This window comes from Aplidium turbinatum, chromosome 1, assembly GCF_918807975.1.
Source record: "Aplidium turbinatum chromosome 1, kaAplTurb1.1, whole genome shotgun sequence".
NCBI classification, from domain to species: domain Eukaryota; kingdom Metazoa; phylum Chordata; class Ascidiacea; order Aplousobranchia; family Polyclinidae; genus Aplidium; species Aplidium turbinatum.
The window spans coordinates 36,659,066-36,678,870 of record NC_137472.1 but is presented as its reverse complement, the minus strand read 5'-3'; the positions used below and the strand labels follow the sequence as shown (position 1 = coordinate 36,678,870).

At 38.8% G+C, this 19,805-nt stretch overlaps 1 protein-coding gene across 1 annotated transcript; it reads left to right on the top strand.

The window, feature by feature from the left end:
- Positions 1-4,580: 4,580 nt before the first annotated feature.
- Positions 4,581-15,930, top strand: LOC145765300 (proteasome activator complex subunit 4A-like). The gene is made up of 2 exons (XM_082577105.1): positions 4,581-9,560; positions 12,930-15,930. The coding sequence occupies exons 1-2, from the start codon at positions 4,581-4,583 to the stop codon at positions 13,785-13,787; spliced, it is 5,838 nt and encodes a 1,945-aa protein (XP_082433231.1). The 3' UTR covers positions 13,788-15,930.
- Positions 15,931-19,805: the final 3,875 nt, after the last annotated feature.

Below are 19,805 nucleotides of genomic sequence, written 5' to 3'. Positions count from 1 at the left end.
ACCTGATCACAAGTTTAGCATGAGCAGTTTCTAGTTTGAGTACTGGTACCGGTAATGACTTTCAGTCAAGTTCAACTGCAGTTTTACCAGGCTGCTCTTCTGAGTGAGTACCACTAGTTTTGTTCCTACAGTATAGCGTAGGACTGATTGTTTTAGATAAGTGAACAGTGATTTGCCTGCTGATTGATTAATTATTTGATATACCGGTATAGGCTAGTCAAGTAAGGCATAAAAAAAAAATTTTCAGAAAGGTTGTGCTAGTTTTTTTAGCTTATCAAGTACCGTACTGGTATGACCACTAAAGTTGGTTACAATATAGATTAGAGACCATGTATGTCTATCATCCCACAATAAAATTTTTTAAATCCATTAACTGGTTTGAAAATTATGCACAAAATACCTGAATTGCAGTATTTTTTTACCACAGTTTTGGGGTAAAGAAAAGCACCTGTTAGTATAGCTGTGTCTTCTTTATTATCATAATATTGATTTCATATGTTTTGCTATTGATTTGATTCTTTGATCATCAAACTCCTTCACTATAAATTTTATGTCTTTAAAATGTATCATTTTGGTCATTTTTGGCAAATAATCTCAAGTTCGTAATGTAGGTCAGAGAAAATTCAACAATGATTTATCATGAAAACAGTGAAAATAATTAGGTACTATGCTTAGTGATCATAAACATTGGAATGCTGATACTGTTTACCATTAATTTATGTTATGATGCTTTCACCCCTTCTCACCCATGAAAAAGTACCGTACCTACCTGCTATCAATAAGCTATGATGTGGAGATAAAATTTAGATAAAAAAGCATCATTTTGAACATATATGTGTTAGCTATAGCATTAATATAGTACCGTAATGAAATATACATACACTGAGCAAATAATGAGAAAATAATTGTTCAAAGAACTTTTAGCTAAAAACCATATGTCTGGACCACATCTCCTCTTAATGTTTATGTTTTGTTAAACTGGTCAGCAAACTTATTAAGTACGGTAGCACATATCAGTGATGCACAATAGCGCAAGCTGTAAAACACCCCGATTTATGTTTTAGTGTGACATAGTAAATGCATAATATACTAGAATGTATATCATTGTACTGGCTTAGTAATGGTATATATAGAACGAAATGGCCCGTTTCGGCTAGTCCAGTTCAGCTAGTTCCCTATTTGGCTACAGTCCGATTCGGCTAGTTCCCTATTCGGCTACAGTTTTGAATTGTATTTTGTATTTTTTTCCACAATATCGTTTCTTTTGCATTCTGACAAAGAAAAATAAATTGAAATTAAATTTAATACAATTTTGATAAAGAGGTCACTTTCTTCAACCACAGACATATACAACCAAGCAACCACACGGCATTTAACATAATCCATTAAAATTGAACATAAACTATAAGCTACAAACGTTTTCGGCCATACACACGTTAGCCCTTATCAAGCAACAAAAAAATAACTGATTATCATATCTACACAGAAAATGAATTACTGATCTAAACACTGAATTAAAAAAACGAAATGCAAAATGAAACGGCATAGCATAGGAGAAAAGCACATCATATGGCGTTTAAATTACACGTTTAAATTACACTGTTGCTCCGGTCTAAACCCACTCACCTAAAGCTTCGATAATTTCAACTATAAAAGAAACGATATTGTGCAATAAAATACAAAATTCTCTAAATAAACAGAAGGCGTCGTTGGATTTAGAATTTTGTAATAGTTGAGGATTCTAATATATTCTAAGTTTGCATGCAGACGGCGACGCAGAATACATGTCAATGTTATCTGAGCAAACATTTTGCGTTAAATTTCATTTCAATTTATTTTTCTGTGGTGAAATGCAAAAGAAACGATATTGTGGAATAAAATGGGGGTTTGGGTTTTTTGGGTTTTTTTGGGGGTTTGGGGTTTTAATTAGGCTACGGTACCCGGTAATTTTCAAAAAAAAATTCAAAAAAATCACCGAATAGGGCTCTCACCGAAAAAGGCTCTCACCGAATCGGACTCACCGAATAGTAGCAGACCCGGTAAACCATCACTTCTTTGCCTTACATAAATCAAATCAGATTCCATATCTTGGATTCGGCATAATCATTCTAGAATAGATTTAAACCCTCAACTATTCAAAAATGCCTATGTTTATTTTCTGCACACTGCATGAGTGCAACCTGCTATGCAGAGGTGGGCACCCGCTACTTTTAAAGTAGCGCGCTACCCGCTACTTGGGCCAAAGTAGCGCGCGCTACCGCCACCCGCTACCAATTTACAAAAATAGCGCGCTACCGCTACTCGGGCCAAAGTAGCGCGCGCTACCGCTACTTTTGTCTAAATGACACTAGGAAACACTCAAGTCCCTAGTGACGCAAAAATGACCTTGAAAACGAATGTAATCATTTGTTTACGCTGTCATTTTAACGTCATTATAGAAAACACATTTTAAGGGAAATTTATTGTTACGCATCTTTCAAAAACACGAGCATTTCAAAATGAGAGTCACTAAGTCCTGCCCGCTTTCGCTTTAGCACATCTTTTCCAACCGAGAAAAGTTTCTCCACCGCAGCACTGGAAGGAATGGGGGTGTTGTATTAATGAACAGATACGTTTTAACTCGGTATTCGAAAAGCTCAAGGACTTGCTCTTGTCCGAAAAAAAGGCGTCCACAATTGCTGCTTCCTTCTGCACCGCCGTTTCACGGGATGGCGCAAACACTCCAAAAAATACATCCTCAGAGTCATGACTGGTGTTGGTGTCACTCTTCTCGGTATCAGCCTGGCTGTATGTCTCCCGCAACAGTCGAATTACATCTGTCTTGACTTTTTTTCGCAGTGCGTCAGCATCATCCGTGGAAACGTAGTGCAGAAATTGTAGCCACGACGTCTTGAAGGAGGGATGAAGATATGATGCCATAACGCATTTCATGTTGTTGAAGTACTTGTTGAATCGTTTTTTCACCCCTTCAAGGACTTTCACTTTCAACTCCTCACAGGTCACAAGATCACTCATCTCGGTCAACTTCTTCTCGCAAATTGTGATGGTTGGAAGCAAGACTCCGTAATATGTCTTGGACTCGCCCTGAAGAATGTCTAAAGCCTGGCTGATAGGTTTCATCACACGGAGATGTTCGCCGAAGAAGTTGACGTCAGCTAGAAAAGACCGAAACTTTGCAACCAAGCCGATTATATAGCTGCTTGACCACGCCAGTATTGCAAAAAAAACAAGCATTTTTTTCAATTTAAATTAAAAAGTAGCGGGTAGCGGGAGTGCGACTGAAAAAAAGTAGCGCCTCTCCCGCTACCGCTACTTTGGAAAAAAATAGCGCCGCTACTCCAGCTAAAAAGTAGCGCCGCTGCCGCTACTTTTACCAAAAAAGTAGCGCCGCTACAAAAGTAGCGCGCTACTGCCCACCTCTGCTGCTATGTATGCAAAATTGCTGTTCTTGATGTACAAGGTCTTCCACACTGTCTTAAGTGTGTGAGTCTAGTGAGATGTCTAAAAAGTTTTGATGTTAAACGATGTTTCTCCTTGTATGACATAATGGATCGTAACTGATGTCCTTATGCAGGCCTTAAAACTCGTTTGTTTTTTTTTCGGCAGCCCACGTGGCCTGCCGGGAGCTCCTTCTCGGCGGCCAAATCTGAGCGCATGGAGGCCAACATACAAATAACGATAGCACAGGTATATAAATAGACTTAAACTTGCAACAATATTAAAATGATTGCTTAGCGTTGTTGAAGTTTGGGCGACGTCCTGCAATAGAATCGTTGTACCACGCAATAACTGCTTTATCGGGATTGTAATCCGGTATTGCGGGACCATCTAACGACACTAAATTGTTTTAACTGTTTGCTGCTCAGTAAATTGTTTCAACTGCATACTGCATTTCATAAAACCTGACCATTACCGTTATGATGTCACCATTGAGGGTGTGAAGTCACTATCCCACAGCGGGAACATTTCTCAACTATGAAGACACGTGTTTCCCCTCGGATGTCAATTAACCTAGTTCTCCTTTTTAACAACGATTCAATGTCCGACAACATTGAATGGACATAAAAACGACAATAACGCCGGCCGATGTAAATTAGCACTTCGGATTAACACTTTGTTAAAATAAATGTCAGGAATTACAAACAAGACTTCCAGCGCTGGTGATCGCTGCTAGATACAATAGCAAATGTTCCCGCACAATGCAACAGTGGTGATTATGACACGCTGACCTAATTCTGCATCACTCTTTGATACTACAGATTTTCGACAGTTAATCCACGATCATTCTATTGCGAAATTAAATAATTGGCTAGACGAAACCTGCGGCCAAACTTGGCCGACTGAGGAGGTAGCACAGGCGGTCATTCAAGCACTACTTAGCGGCCATGGCCGCCAGCTGCTTTAAGGCTTGCTTATAGGTACCATACTTTGAAATATTATTATCTAATAAAAGCACAATAATCTGAGCTATGAAAAAATCTTTTCAGGAAAAAAGTAGTAATCACTTGTATAAATCTTATTGCTGTTTGTTGTAGTTTACTTGATAAATGTCCTAGACATTGTTTTGTTTATGATGTAACATGAGTGTTTTCTCAAATGAAAAACACTTGCAACTTCGAGAAAAGCAGTTGGGATTTAAGCCACAAACTGAAGTAGTGTATAATAGTAATCTTCCATATAGTGAACACATTGATAAGGAATCCCATCATGCACTGTCAACAATCAAAACCAATTTAGCCAGAGTGGTTTTAAATGGAGAACTGCGGCCAGGGTTGAGCTACTGGGCAAGTCAGCTGACAAGATACATCAGACTGTATGGATTGAAATTTTCAAAGGAAGATCATGTTCTCTTTATTAAACTGCTGTTTCAAGTTATCACAATTCCAGAACTAGAATGTTTGCTGGTAGAGCAATTATGTAATGTTCTAGGAAAGCTGCTCAAGAAACGGGAGTTGCTATGCCGTGAGAACCTGGTACTTGACTGGTTACCATTGTACAAGTTGTCTGAACGATTAACATACTCTAAAATGGAACCGATGGGTCTTGAATGGATTCCTTCTTCAATGGATAATAAACTCAGGACTCTGATTAGAAATTGCAGATCTTATTTTTCTCCAAGTTGCACTCAGTATATGCTTGATGAATGGCGACCATTGCTTTGCCCATTCGATGTTGTCATGGAAAAAGCTGTTAAATACATGGATTATTTTTTACCAACTCTTGTGTTTAATGAAAGTGAAAGAGATGTTTCTTGGAAACTTTGGTTTGAAGAATTTTTATCACTTTGGACCTCCATCCAAAATGGTCCTTCTTGTGAAAAAAACTTTATCAACTTGTTTGCTCGCCTTGCTCACAACAACATTGGTTACATTAGTTGGGAAAATTATGTTAACCCACTGTTTGCAAGATCACTTCGTGCTTTGAACCTGCCTGTAGGCAAATTACAGCACACAACTGCTTTGGCAAATCAGTTGCCGTTAGATTCTCTGAGTTTATGGATGGTGTCTATGATGGGAGGCCCTTTAACTAAGACTGTTCTTGAAAACTTGAAATGTCTTTTGGAGGCAACTGAAACGTTTTTTCATCCTTCCAATTTTGGAAAATGGTCTACAAGTTTATTCCATTTCTTACTGAATATTACCTCTAAGTTTGTTAATCGAGTGTTTCGAGAGCGTTACAAACAACGCTGTTGGGAACCCAAAATACCGTCAGCATTTTTGCTAAAAGATGAAGAAATTGAGGAATTTGTGCAAATTTTAAAACCAGTTACTTTGTTAACATTGTTTAGCAAAATGGGTGGTTTCACAGCTGCTAAAGTGCTAAAAAGTCTTGCTTACTTGCAAGCTGATCTCATTTTGCCTGCTGTCTTGGATAAAAGTTATGTTGCACTGAGCACTTTAACTGAACCACATCAGGTCACGGCATGTTTGGCCGCTCTTTCTTCTGTAATCAACCCAGGGATATGTGGTTATCCGGAAACAAAAAAGCATATTATTCCCTTGCTATTTCAGTGCTTACCTGCTTTAGATCCCAATGATCTTCCAAAATCCACTGTTGCTTTTCAGTTCATTAGCACTTGCATGACCAGAATCCCTCTCATTGATTGCAGCGCAATGGTCCAGCAAAGACCCCATTTAAGTGAAAGTGACAGGGAAACTTGTTTCTTGACAGCCCAATTTGAAGATTTTGCTTTGCAGTTTTTTGATCGTTGTTTTGTGCTTTTAGAAGCTCTTAATCAAGGAAACGAATCACGAATCCATGAGTCTGAAGACGCTGATTCTCAAATGACACATTCTGAAGGCATTTCTGGAATGATTTTAGTCACTTCGTGCGCAATTGTTTGTCAACAAGCATCCAAATCAATTTACAGTTTGTGTTTGAAGAAGCTCTTCCGATTTTCAACTACACATCTTTTGGAAGGCCACGTTGCCATGTCATCTGCTGCAACTATGATTGCTGTTACCATTAAGGCTTATCCTGCTGATGGGTTTGCCATCTTTATTCCATACTATTGTAATGCTATTATGGATTACTTTGCAGAGAACCCAGAAGCAAAAAAATATGAGAAGGTTGACAAACAATTGATTTGGGATTTGAAGATCCTTTCAGAAATTTGCCATATCGGCACAGAGCATTTGATAAAGTATAAAGACATATTATTTGCTGTCGCTCAGAATGTTATTCAAATGGAGGCCAAGCAAGGGTATGAATTAGCTGTCAAACTTGTGAAGTTTTGTATCAAAGGTTGGACAACTTACTACACAAACGACAGAAAAAGTGTGGATCCTGCAAGGGATTCAGAATTTGCTCTTGATAACTGGGGAGAGACTATGTCCCCTTGGAACATACAGATAGATTGGCATCAACCAACAGAGAATGAATTGGAAGCATCCTTTGACGCATTAAGTCAGTTTCTTGATCCTACTATGGAAAAGTTGCACAAGTTCAATGAGAGTGAAATTGACCTTTCCAAAGAAGAGTTACGAAAGACTTTGTTTGTGATTAAAGAAATAATGAAAGAGTGTCATTTGCTTTTGCCTGTTGATCATTCTGACCTTGTCCCTTTGAGTGAAGACACGAAAGTTCCTTTGAAAAGCTGGCCTGTCTATACAGTTGAAACGTTGCCGTTTATCAACTCGGTTTTGTCAAAAGGCAATCGAAAAGATATACGTGCAAAAGTATTTGATGTTGTCAGCTCTTCTTTGCAAAAGATTTTGTTGGTTCGGCAAGATGATGTTGATGCGGTTTGTTCTATCATCAGTATCTACAGCCAGTGCTTTTTGATGCATGAGACATTGAAATTTGAATTTGATCACCACTGGAAAATTTTTGCAGGCTATAAGGAAGCAATGCGAAACCCCTTTCAAATCAACAAGAACAGGGATAGATTTTTTCATATTGACCGGACTGTTTTGCAGCAAAGAATGAGAATACTTGCTGTGGAAAGATCATTCTATACAACAATGCATCACAAAATAATGGTGGACTTGGTCAATCTTTCCATGTCACATTACATGAAAGTGAGATCAACAGCCCAAGCTCAGTTTTTTCATGGTTTGGGACTTGTGCCGAGTGTGACATACAAAGAATACTTGCCCTTGATTTTGAAACATTTTGATTATCAGCATGAAATTGATCATCAGGCTTTCAAAGGTGCTTTGTATCTTCTCATTGGCAAAACCAAAAGCCGTTTATTCTTGGGCTGCTATCAAAGGTGGGATGCTCTTCTAAAAGTTTGGCCAGCTCTTATAAGTGCGCCTCATTCAGATAAACCTTCCATCGCACGACTGTATGAAAAACTGGCTTTGAAGATTCAAGCTCACTTTTCATCAATTTCTGTTCATCATCGAGTATCTGATGAGGCTGTACAAAGTGCACTAAATTTACTAGCGTCGCAAAGCCTGCCAATTGTTCAAGATGTTGATATTTCAGATTCCACCAAATACCGTGAATCGTTTGTCAAAGTATCTAATCAATCAAACTTGAGAATGTACAATCAACTTGTGGATGATCTCATTGGCTTATACGAATCAGGTAAATTAACATGGAAGTATTCTGAGTTGGTACTGGGAATGCTTTCTCTCATGCTTCGTTACGATGTCGAAATACCAGTTAAGCTTTCTGCACTTTTTGCGTCTTTGCTTGTGGATGATGCCGTGTCATTACGGACTCTTGCAGTAGCATGCATGGGCTCCATTTTCAAACAACAGAAACGAAAACATACAGTAGAAATGTTATCCATCAGAGAAATCGCACCTTCTGTTGAACTTCAGTCTTCCGGTCCAAATCCTGGTGACCGTGTTGACAATTCGTGGCATCAGTACAATCCCAAGGATCTTCCCACTACAGAAGAAAAGTTTGATGCAACGAAATTTATTGACAAAACTCACTGGGGTTATTACTGCTGGCCTAAAAAATTGAAAACTTACACTTCAACTGATCAGCAACCAACCCTGGATCGAAGTAAAGAGGAACTGTCTTGTGGTGAAGTAGCGATTTATGACCACTTCACAGATGCAACATTTGTTGAACAACTTGTCACATATTTATCTCTAGAAATCGAAAAAGGTAAGGACAAATTTGATGACAAAGTGATGGATATGTTCAGAGGTCTATTTCGAAACTTTGGTGATACATTTCTACCTTATTTTAAGCCACATATTTTGCGACTGGTTGCGGAAAAGCAAGAAAGTCATCAACGATGCGCTGCTCAATTAATCACCGGTTTGGTGATGGGCTCTAAACATTGGCCTTTTGCTAAAGTTAATGAAATGTGGAGCTGGCTTATACCTGCCTTACAGACTGCTATTTCTAACATTAGTGTTGAAACACTGAAGGACTGGGACACGACTTTTAATCGGATGGTTCAGAACAGGGACCCTCGTCGGATTCATTGGCTGCTGGATTTCCTTGTAAGTGAACCAACAAACCCAAGCAACAGTGCGTTAGTAGAATCTAGTAAGCTTTATGTACTTCAAGGTGGTATTCATCAACAAGAATGGAGAGTTCCACTTTTGCTAGAAAAAATGCTAGACCACGCTGAACCTTTGCTTGGTCACCCCTACAAAAACATAAGAAACAGGATTGGAAGTTTAGTGGCAAGCATTTTTCTTTTTGACATCCAGTTGTTGGATAAACCTCAAAGTGCTGGGCGATCTCCTTCTATTGACGAATTTGTTCAACGACTTCTTCCTCGTCTTGAAAGTTTGTTATCTGAAGAAACACCTCCTTTAAGCACCGTATCTTCTCAAACCTTAGTTGGAGGAATCACTCAAGTTTCTGCTAATTCAGAGATTTTGGAAGACTTATCTGAAATTTCACCATTGGCTAATGGTGCTGAGCTGTCTGGAGAAATGGAAGAATTAGATCCTGCCATGATGGAAGAGATAATGAAAAATCTCAAAAAAATCCTCCCACCAGGATCTCGTGCTTCCGGGGCCTCCAATGTTTCTGATATTCAGAGCCAGCTTTCGGCAAGCCTGATGTCTGCTTTGAAGCTAAAGAAAGCCACCTCTCGTGATGGTGCACATACTCCAGTTGAAGACTCTATGGAAGCACAGGTTAGCAATACTGTGTAATGTTTATCGCTTTGTATGTGTACTTTTGTCCGGAATGGCCCGTTTCGGCGAGTCCGATTCGGCGAGTCCGATTCGGCGAGTGCCCTATTTGGCGAGTTTTTGAAATTTTATTTTTGAAAGGGAATTATCGGGTACCGTAGCCTAACTGTTTTCACATTGTTTTAACGTCGCTGAACGTGCAGAAAGGAATAAAAATAAAATGTTTGAACTATTAAATTAAAATTCGTCATGTCAGTTCAATTCAGTTGTTTTTATTTCTGACCATCATATCAAAAAGAATACACGTCAACATATCAAAGGTAGAAGCGACTGTTCCAGACAATTGTTCACCTAATCAAACGTCATATAAAAACCGTTCAGGTCTACTGAATATTACGTCATGGAAATTCCTAAAACATGTGCCAAAATTGCACCATCGTTCGTAAGACCTGTGTCAAACCTGTTTAAACCTGTTTAAGTTGAAACCTGTTTAAACATGAAATATTGCGTCACGAACTGCTGACGTGCCTTTGAGTTATCACAAATTTTTCTGATTCATTCTCGAAGTTGTTTGTTGGAAGTCGGTCGCACATTTAACTGGTTTATTTGGTGCTTGCTAGCTGGACAAAGTCTCCGTCTTTTATCCAAGTAATCTGTATCGTAGTGACAGTTTTAGAGGTGTAAGGCGTTGCATCTCGATTTCGATAGCCGCGGGCTAATTTTACAGGAATACACTTTAAGAATAGACGTTTCAAGGAGTGTTTCTTTTCGGTCACTACATGCAGACAAACGGATCCGGGAACTTTATGTTACAATTTTCCCACGAAGAGATTATGGTTTACCGCTGTGACCAGCGACAAAACACGAACGCTAAAACGTGCTTGAATTCGTTATGTCCATTCAGTTGTTTTTAAGGTAGAAGCGACAAAACGCGAACGTTAAAACGTGCTTGTGACCGAAGTAAGTTATTAAGCTGAAAGAAATTTGGCACGGTTGCAACACCTTCAAAAAAATTTTAAGATGTGAAGGGAAAATGTAAAAAAAAGAAAATGTTACAAAAAAAAAATCATGTTTATATCTATAAGTTAGTACTTTTGAATAGTTAAAATGATTAGTTTGGATAAACAAATGTGTGGCCTACAGCTTGGATTGAAAGGAAATTATCGGGTACGTAGCCTAGTTATCCCTACCAGCAAAAATTTGTCCCAAGAACCCAGTTAGCCTAACAGTTCGTTTTTACATTGTAGTAACAGAATGAAAAAGCTAACCAAATGTGTGGCCTATCGTTTTAACGTCGCTAAACGTTGAAATCGTCTAGAAAAGAGAACTTTGATGACTAGGATACGTTGCAAGCCTTAAAGCAGCCGGCGGCCATCGCCGCTAAGTAGTGCTTGAATGACCGCCTGTGCTACTTCCTCCGTCGGCTAAGTTTGGCCGCCGGTTTCTTCTAGCCAATTATTTAATTTCGCAATAGAATGATCGTGGATTAAATGTCGAAAATATGTAGTATCAAAGAGTGACGCAGAATAAGGTCAGCGGTTCATAGTCACTACTGTTGTATTGAATATATCCAGCTGCGATCGCCAGCGCTGTAAGTCTTGTTTGCAATTCCCGATGTTTATTTTAACGAAGTGTTAATCCGAAGTGCTAATTTACATCAGCTGGCAATGTTGTCGTTTTTATATCGATTTAATGTTGTCGGACATTGAATCGTTGTTAAAAAGGAGAACTAGGTTAGTTGACATCCGTGGGTAAAACGCGTGTCTTCATAGTTGAGAACGCTGTGGGTTAGTGGCTTCACACCTTCAATGGTGACATCATGAGGAATGGAGGAGCTCTCGGTAGGCCACGATGGCTGCCGGAAAAAAAACACGAGTTTTAAGGCCTGCGTTGAAACTGAGAAACATTCACAGAAGCCCTTCGATACGTTGCATATTTAAGATTATGCATTTTTAAGATAATGTATTCAGACGTGGAATCAATGTACAAATGAACTGTTAGGCTAAATGGGTTCTTGGAACATATCGAAGGGCTTCTGTGAATGTTTCCCAGTTTCAACGTATCCTAGTCAGCAAAGTTCTCTTTTCTACACGATTTCAACGTTTAGCGACGTTAAAACGATGTAAAAACGGCAATTTCTGCTGGTCGTGATAACTAGGCTGGGGTACCTGATAATTTCCTTTCAATCCAAGCTGTAGGCCACACATTTTGTTGATCCAAACTAATCACTATGATTTTTTTTTTTGTAGCATTTTCTTTTTTTTATTTTCCCTTCATTTCTTAAATTTTTCTGAAGGTGTTGCGACCGTGCCAAATTTCTTTCAACTCAATAACTTACTTCGGTCACAAGCACGTTTTAACGTTCGCATTTTGTCGCTTCTACCTTTTTCTACACCTTTGCTATGTTGACGTGTATTGTTTTTGATATCATGATCAAAAATAAAAACAACTGAACTGACATGACGAATTCAAGTACGTTTTAACGTTCGCGTTTTGTCGCTTCTACCTTTGCTATGTTGTTTTTCATATGATGGTCAGAAATAAAAACAACTCAACTGAACTGACATAACGAATTTTTAATTTAATAGTTCAAACATTTTATTTTTATTCCTTTCTGCACGATTTCAACGTTTAACGATGTAAAAACGGCAATTATAATTAGGCTACCTACGGTACCCGATAATTCCCTTTCAAAAATAAAATTTCAAAAACTTGCCAAATAGGGCACTCGCCGAAAAAGGCTCTCGCCGAATAGGGAACTCGCCGAATCGGATTAGCCGAATCGGACTCGTCGAATAGTAGCAGACCCACTTTTGTCATTATTTTCATAACTTCTTAATGTTATTTTAATTTAAATTCTATTTCTCAAGTATCGGAATTAGCAGCGAATTGCCTTTTAAGTAAAGAGAAATCAGTCATCCGTTGTCAGCACCAAGCTGAATGCCCCAATATTTGTGAGGAGGACGCCCATCACAGAACAGGACTATGGTGGAAGCTCAGCCTTGTGCTGACAGCTAGGAAGAGAATCACATGATCCACTTTCTGCGTATTGTTATCAATTGGTAGTGATCGATTCTATTCGGAAAGATACATTTTATATCTCCAGTTGATTTTTCATTACGTACAAAATATTCATTTCAGTTTACTCTTAAAAATTGAATGTGGCTGTCCAGTGTCCATCAGGCTTTTGGTTCAATGAAATGATATGCTCTTCTGGTGTAAACTTAGCTAGTTGAAATATGTATTGAAATATATTATCTACTGTAATTTCAAATGTGTCTCACTAATTCGTTTTTGACTCTGTATGAATTCGTGATAGCTTTAGCTCACGCCTTGTTTTGCAACAAATTTAACCGAAAACTCTCCGTTCAGGTGAGCAATGATGGGGCAAGAAGTGAAACTGTTCGAGTTTTCAAAACTGTTATGAAATGGATAGTCAGCGCTCAACGCAGCACTCTGCAGCCATTTAAGCCCTGTCTGGTACACCTTCTTCCATTGATTTGCAAAATGTATCCAGTTGATCAGCAGGCCGTTGATGAGGAACTTCATAGGGACACACGCCTGTGTTTGTCGTGCATAGCGCAAAGCTTCGTCAAGGATGAAGACATCATGAGAGTGGTTGGAACGGTTAGCGACATTGTAGCAAACAGGTCTTGGCACGCGCGCCACACAGTTCTTTCATACATTCAAGTATTTGCTTACACCAACCTTTTTTCAGTTCGCGCTAACAAAGAAGCCACCGCTGTATTGCGGCAGACAGTTTTAGATTTGCTTCAAGATGACCAATTTGAAGTTAGTCGCATGGCCAGTCTCACTCTCAGTGGACTAATTCAATGTGGAGCGCTACCAATGGATGAAAGCCTTTTGAATTTAGGCCGCAGTATGTGCGGTACAAAGTTAAAGCGAAAACGCAAGGCTACTGTGGAAGACCCAAGCTTTCAAAATGATGACCACCAAAAGCGTGTGTTAAAACGACATGCGGGAGTACTGATTTTAAGTGCTTGTGTGCTTTCTGCGCCTTACACGGTGCCTGACTGGATGCCTGGCCTAGTCATGTGTTTGTCAGATCATCTTCATGATCCTCAGCCTATTCAGGGCACCATTAAAAGAACTTTGTCTGACTTTCGCAGAACTCATCATGACAGCTGGCACGAGGACAAGGTGAAATTTACCAGTGACGAACTTGCTGTTTTAACAGACTTACTTGTATCTCCAAGTTACTATGCATGAAAGTGCTTTTTTGTCTGTGAATTCTCCGGTTTAACTCTGTAGAATATCCATTATTAACGTATCAATTTCCATTGCATTTTTAACATTCTTAACATAGTCTACTCATTTAGCATTTTTAACATAGTCAGTTACATTGAGATCTTTCACTAAGCTATTAACAGATTGCTGTGGTCGATACTTGAAATTGTAATACAGTACTTATTTTTTCATTTTTTTTTTAAATTGTTATTTGAGTTTTTTCTTATCAAACAATGAGTTGTGGGTAATGCGTAAATTATATTATATTGTAAGTTTCGGAATTCAGTGAATTTTATTTCTATATTATTTGATAACATCTAGGAAAATGCTTTTCCCGCAGAAGTGGTAAGTCAATTGCCATTCGCTACGCTTTATTATGAAGGACAATAAATTGTCTGCATGATTGTGCTGAATTACTTTGCTGTAATTGAGCAAACTAAAAGATTGTTATCAATTTCTCATTTCTGTATTTACAAGAAGATCAATAATTGCCACGACACCGTTGTGCAATTCACTGCAGTACTCTCTACTACATAGCGGGCTGGCACTCAGTTTGTCTATCAATGTATCGCAGCTTTAATTACGAATTGTATTGCTCTGTGTCACTGGAAGTCAACAATGTTTCACTATTTTTTTTCCTGAAACACATTTTTTCCTTTTCTTTAGAACGGGAGAAGCTCCCATTCCGCCTCTCTTGTTTTAGAATATTATTCTTTCAACGAAAATAGTGACTTCGTGCTTCGCTTTTACATATGTAACTGTTTTAGATTGTTCACGGCAGAAAGTAATCACAGTAGTGGCAAGTCTTAAGGGCATGAAAAAGCCGTGTGTTTTGATCGCTATGCTCCAATTGTCTATTGCTTGAAAGACTACTTTATCACAGTGCCGTTGTACATGTATTTAATTTTTAGACACGTAAAATCAATGCAAAACAACGTCAAATCACGATTGTTTGTTGAGATTTGCACGTGCCACTATAATAATTGATACATCTGGTCCTGTGGTAGTTCATTAAATTGTTGTATTTCTGTCAGAAAATGTACATTGTAATATTTAATTTTGAGGTTTGTTTTGTGTCTAGATGTTTTGTCGTTTTCATTTAAGATCATCATTTCATTGTTAGATGACCCAACAGTCGAGGTTATAGCTCGTGACCCAATAATGACTTTCCCTATCAACTAACTATGCGTTGCATGCATTTAAAGGAGGGAACCTATACGTCATCAGCCTCTTACAAAGCAACCAATGATTCAGGTTTTACTTAAATCAGTTGAATACCAACATATCGAAACAGCTTTCTGGGAAGCAGCACGTTAATTTTTTTCCTACAACCTGTACTGCAATGTACATAGAATGAAAAACGTACCGCATCAGGAGCGTGGATTTTCGTAACGAAAGGTTAAGTCATATACAATGTCGACGCATTAATTCTGCTAACAGTAAGTTAGAATAGACTTCAGTGATTCATCACGGAGCATAATCGAGCTGACACGAATGTGTATAATGTAGGTTTTCGATTCATAGACCTATCTAGACAGCAAATCAATCGGTTTTTACATTGATTCAGACGTTAAATCAATGTAAAAAAAAAACGGTTGATTTGCTGCCTGGTTAGTGGTTAATGTACTAGTAACGAAGCCAGTTGGGTATTTGTTCGAGACCGTTGTCGCGGTGTGCTGTATTTCAAGCTTCGTCAAATCATTTTTGTACGGCAGCAACTGTTCTCAGAGAATAGTTTGCTTCCGAACTAGAATATTAATCTATCACTACATTTTAGTCGTGTCTCTGTGTTTAATTTCTCGCTATATCATTGCTTGCAAATGGGACTGGTAATTGCAGATCTGTTTTGTGTTCTAATTTTGAAACTCGTGCTCCTCATCGGAATCGCTTTCAGTTTGCATATGCCTGGGCTGTGCAACCAGATGCAAGCAATGACATTCACTCGACTCGCCTATCATCTCATAGACAATATAAAGCGAAAATCGTTTGATTACTATTTCCTGATTGATTGCAACTTATAACTAGCCTTGCAACATAATCAGAATGGGTAATTCTGTGTAGGTTTATTTAACGTTTGACGTGTGTTGATTGACTCGTAAATTACAAATAAATGCTTTTAAATGTGTGTTTTTTCGAGCGCTCTTACATTGCGGAGTCAGTGGAGGAACCAGGGAAGGGGAAACTTGTTCACATGCCTCCTCCAAAATCTAGAAAATACAACACGTAAATTTCTACATTTTTACTATCGCTTTGCTCGCTTAATTCTATTTCATTAACCTAACAGGTGGCATTGGGTATTCATGCTTTCATGGTTTGAAAACCTTCAAGTAAAATTTTGAAATCTTTGGTAAAAGAGAACATATTCAAGACGTAACTTCAATTTTAAACCAAAACTTGTCACTCCAACTTCTAGAAAAATCCAGTTTTAATTTGGTCTAATACAAGCACAGCTTGATGAAAATTCACAAAAAGCGACCAAAACAAGGTTAAATCTTTCTGGGGGCAAGCTCCACATCCCATGCCAAACTATTTTCTTTTATAAACCTAAACTTTAAATTCTTCATTTCATCTTACGAATTTTGATTAACTTATTTGAAATATTTTGTGCCCTTCCCTCAAAATTGTTTCTAGATCCGCTACTGTGCGAAATATTGGTAGGCCTAAAATCGTTAAAGTAACTTGCGTTCTTCTGGTGACTATAGGCTACTAGGTTTACGCTAACGCTTGCTGCCACATTTTTTTGGATACCTAGTTTGCGCTTGAGGCTACGCCGTAAAGTTTTCGCGGTTTTTTAGCGTATAGCGTCAACGCATACTTTTTAATGTATGTTTTTCGCTACAACACGCCAATACCTTCCAGCGCTGCAGTTGAAAGAATGTTTTCAATGGGCAAAGACATATTGAAACCAAAACGCATCAAAATGTCAGATGAACACTTTCAGATGCTTGTGTTTCTTCGTAGAAATTCAAAATAAAACTTGTTTGTTTCGAGTGGTTTATACCGTGTGAATGTTTGGCACCCAGCAAACAAAATGAGTTTACGCTAGTGTATGCGCTGACGCCGCCAACTTTTTCTACAAATTACGTTGACGCATACGGCGTATGGTTTTTCGAAGGGCCGGTTACCGAGATCGACAGAGTGAAACTTCCGATTGTTGAAGTGTTGTCGCCGGGGAATTATCCCATCCATTAGGTGCCGCTGAATGGAGAGCAGTCCTCAGAATGCGTTGCTTAAAGCGCACACCCCGAGCGTCGAACCAGCGCCGCTTGATCTTTAAGCTTCTTCGTTCGCGAAGTCACGCGCCAACCAACTGATCTATCAGGGCGAACTGTATGGGTGGACGTGTGAACTGTTTTTATTGTTTCATTTCTACACATTTATCTTTTTTATTACAATACAAATAAAAAATGTAAGTAGCAACAGAATAACAAAACTAATTGGAGGCAAATGCAAGGTGTTGCAGTCTTTTTTTTTTCAATTCAAAATATGCTTTTCTTTTTGTGACAGGGGATAGGGAACGTATAGTCCAGTGGTTGAAGCGAAAAAAGAGGCCGAACCTTGATTTAATTGATGTAAAGCTGAAATTTTGCACATTGGTTCTGTTCAGTGTGTATATTGACCAAAAAAAATCTTATGGGGAAAAATGTTATCCGCCTTTTTTGAAAATCCGCCATTTTTTTCTCAAATTGGCGGATAAACAAAATTTGAATATTTGTCCGAAGTATCGACGGCTTTTTTAAATGATATTATTACCGTATTGTCACAATTAATAAGCAAGTAGGTACTCAATAACAACTATATTTGTTATTGGCTTTAAACGAAGTTTCGGCTTTAAACGAAGTTTCCATATCACACTCCTGTCCTAGCCAGACCATTATTTGGTAGTAAACCCTTAGACCAGTGGTTTTCAACCTTTTTGGTGAAATGGAACCCAATGAAACATTCCAAAAGCTCGAGGAACCCCTGTTCAATAATTTAATTGCCTTATGCAAAAATAAATTAAATACTCATGTACTCTTATCCATAGTTGTAAGACTGTATGCAGAATTTTATCAATAATAAATATATATAAAAACAAACCTAATAGACCTACTGGCAAAACAAAATGATCTCTAACACGTTCACGGCGATTTGACCCACCGGTGTACAAACGATTAAGCTGTCTGAAAGAACTTCTTGAAGCGAAGAAAACATGTCGACGAAGTTTGGCGGGAAAGCAGAAAGTTAATGGTAATCGCACCACAAGAAAACAACGAAAATTCGGGACCGCAGCGAACGTGTTAAAGTGTAGCAAATTTATTATAGTGGCAAACCTAATCAATATTTGATTATATTTAAACAATATGCATATAATAATAAAATAGACTCTCGGATTTGAATGTAAACTTGCGGAAACCCTAGACTTACTGGCGGAACCTTAGGGCTCCGCGGAACCCTGGTTGCAAACCACTGCCTTAGACAGTGAAATTTTGTTGATGACTCAGTAGGTGGTAGGCGTTCTAGTGTCACAAATGATTGGGAAGAGACTACCGTACTATTTTCTTAGTACTCTGTAGCGCAATGACGAGAGGGGATCCGTCCGCGTGCCCCTAAAAATCACAGCCATCGCTTGACAACCTTTGTTCACAATGGATGCTGCTCTCTGCTTTGAAAGAAGGAAGTAGCCTAATTGGCACAGTCTTTCAGAGTAGCATCACACTTTACCAGCTTGTGAAAGACAAATTTTCTTACCCACACCAAAGATTCTTGATGTTGTGTCACATTTAGTGTACCGGTAGGCAATCTAGGCATGTAGAAAAAGTAACTGGGAACATAATTCTTCACCCATCACCATTTTCGGTTCGTTTATATGATACACTTTGTCAGCATTTGCCTTGTCGGAACGGAAGTATAGATCTTTGTTTGCTTGTTGCACATAATGAAGAAGCAGGACCAATAAATCTGTGTCTTCTCCAATCAACGTTGTCGAATGTGACACTGCACGAAGAACACAGCAGCCTTCACAATGGGAACATCAGCATCCCCTGGGCATTGACCACTTCGCAGCCTTCAGGCTACCCCGAAGTGTTTTACTGATCAGATCGATCATTTTTTGTTTGTTCATGTTCATCATGATTCGAGTTCATGTACACTAACGTCATCCTCGGCCACCACAACATTCACAATATTCCTTAGGTCTGATCCTGAGAAAAAGGTACATAACCAGCCAATGATGTCTTCTGCGCTTCATTGGCAAAGCGGAGTTGCATGATTTCAATCCTAGTCTTCTCTGTGATGTTGAGCCTTGGAATCATACGGTTTGCTTTCTGACCCGGTGTCAAGGCAACAATCATTCCCATACTGTGGAAAGTCCCCTTTCCATCCAAGGTGATAATATTATGATCAACATTGTCAGCTGCAAATAACATTGTGCTTTCGAGTGCTTTTGTGCATTGTGCTTTTCGAGATCTATGTTCTCTAGAACAATGGATTCTAACCCTACACAATCAGCTGCATTCTTTTCAAACCTCTGGACTTCTACGTAAGAAGAACAATATCCCATATTGTGTAAAGTATCAACAAGAAATCTCGACCTGTACAAATGATGTCCTTGAACAGCAAGACCAATTTGAAATGGTGCAATCACCGCTCGTGGTCTGACAGCTCGGCCAATACTTGCAACCTTTCGCTTTGTGTCTATTCCTACAAATAAGAAACTCAACAGTGTTTGCAAAGTTTCAGGCAAGTACATTAGAGCAGGACCGAGATTGAGTGTCAGTTGCGTAGCCGAGTGGGGAGAACGTCTGCGCGACGTTCGAAAGGACGTCGGTTCGACACCGCTCCAGAGCACGTGGCTGTGTCTCGGCAAAGATACTTAATAGCAAGCCAAACTAATGGAAGCAGCTGACTTGAAGAGTATATGTCACTTCGCTGCTTCCTGTCGTCTGCTGTAGAGCATCTGTGATCGCAGAGTTACTGTATGTTATGTATGGCAATGGGCGCAAATAAAACACGATTATT

What these genes read in the sequence shown, in the direction of transcription:
- LOC145765300 (XM_082577105.1), top strand. Translation starts at nt 4,581, where the DNA reads ATGAGTGTTTTCTCAAATGAAAAACACTTGCAACTTCGAGAAAAGCAG. An exon ending in AAGACTCTATGGAAGCACAG is followed by an intron (nt 9,561 to 12,929) that starts GTTAGCAATACT and finishes CTCTCCGTTCAG; the next exon opens with GTGAGCAATGATGGGGCAAG.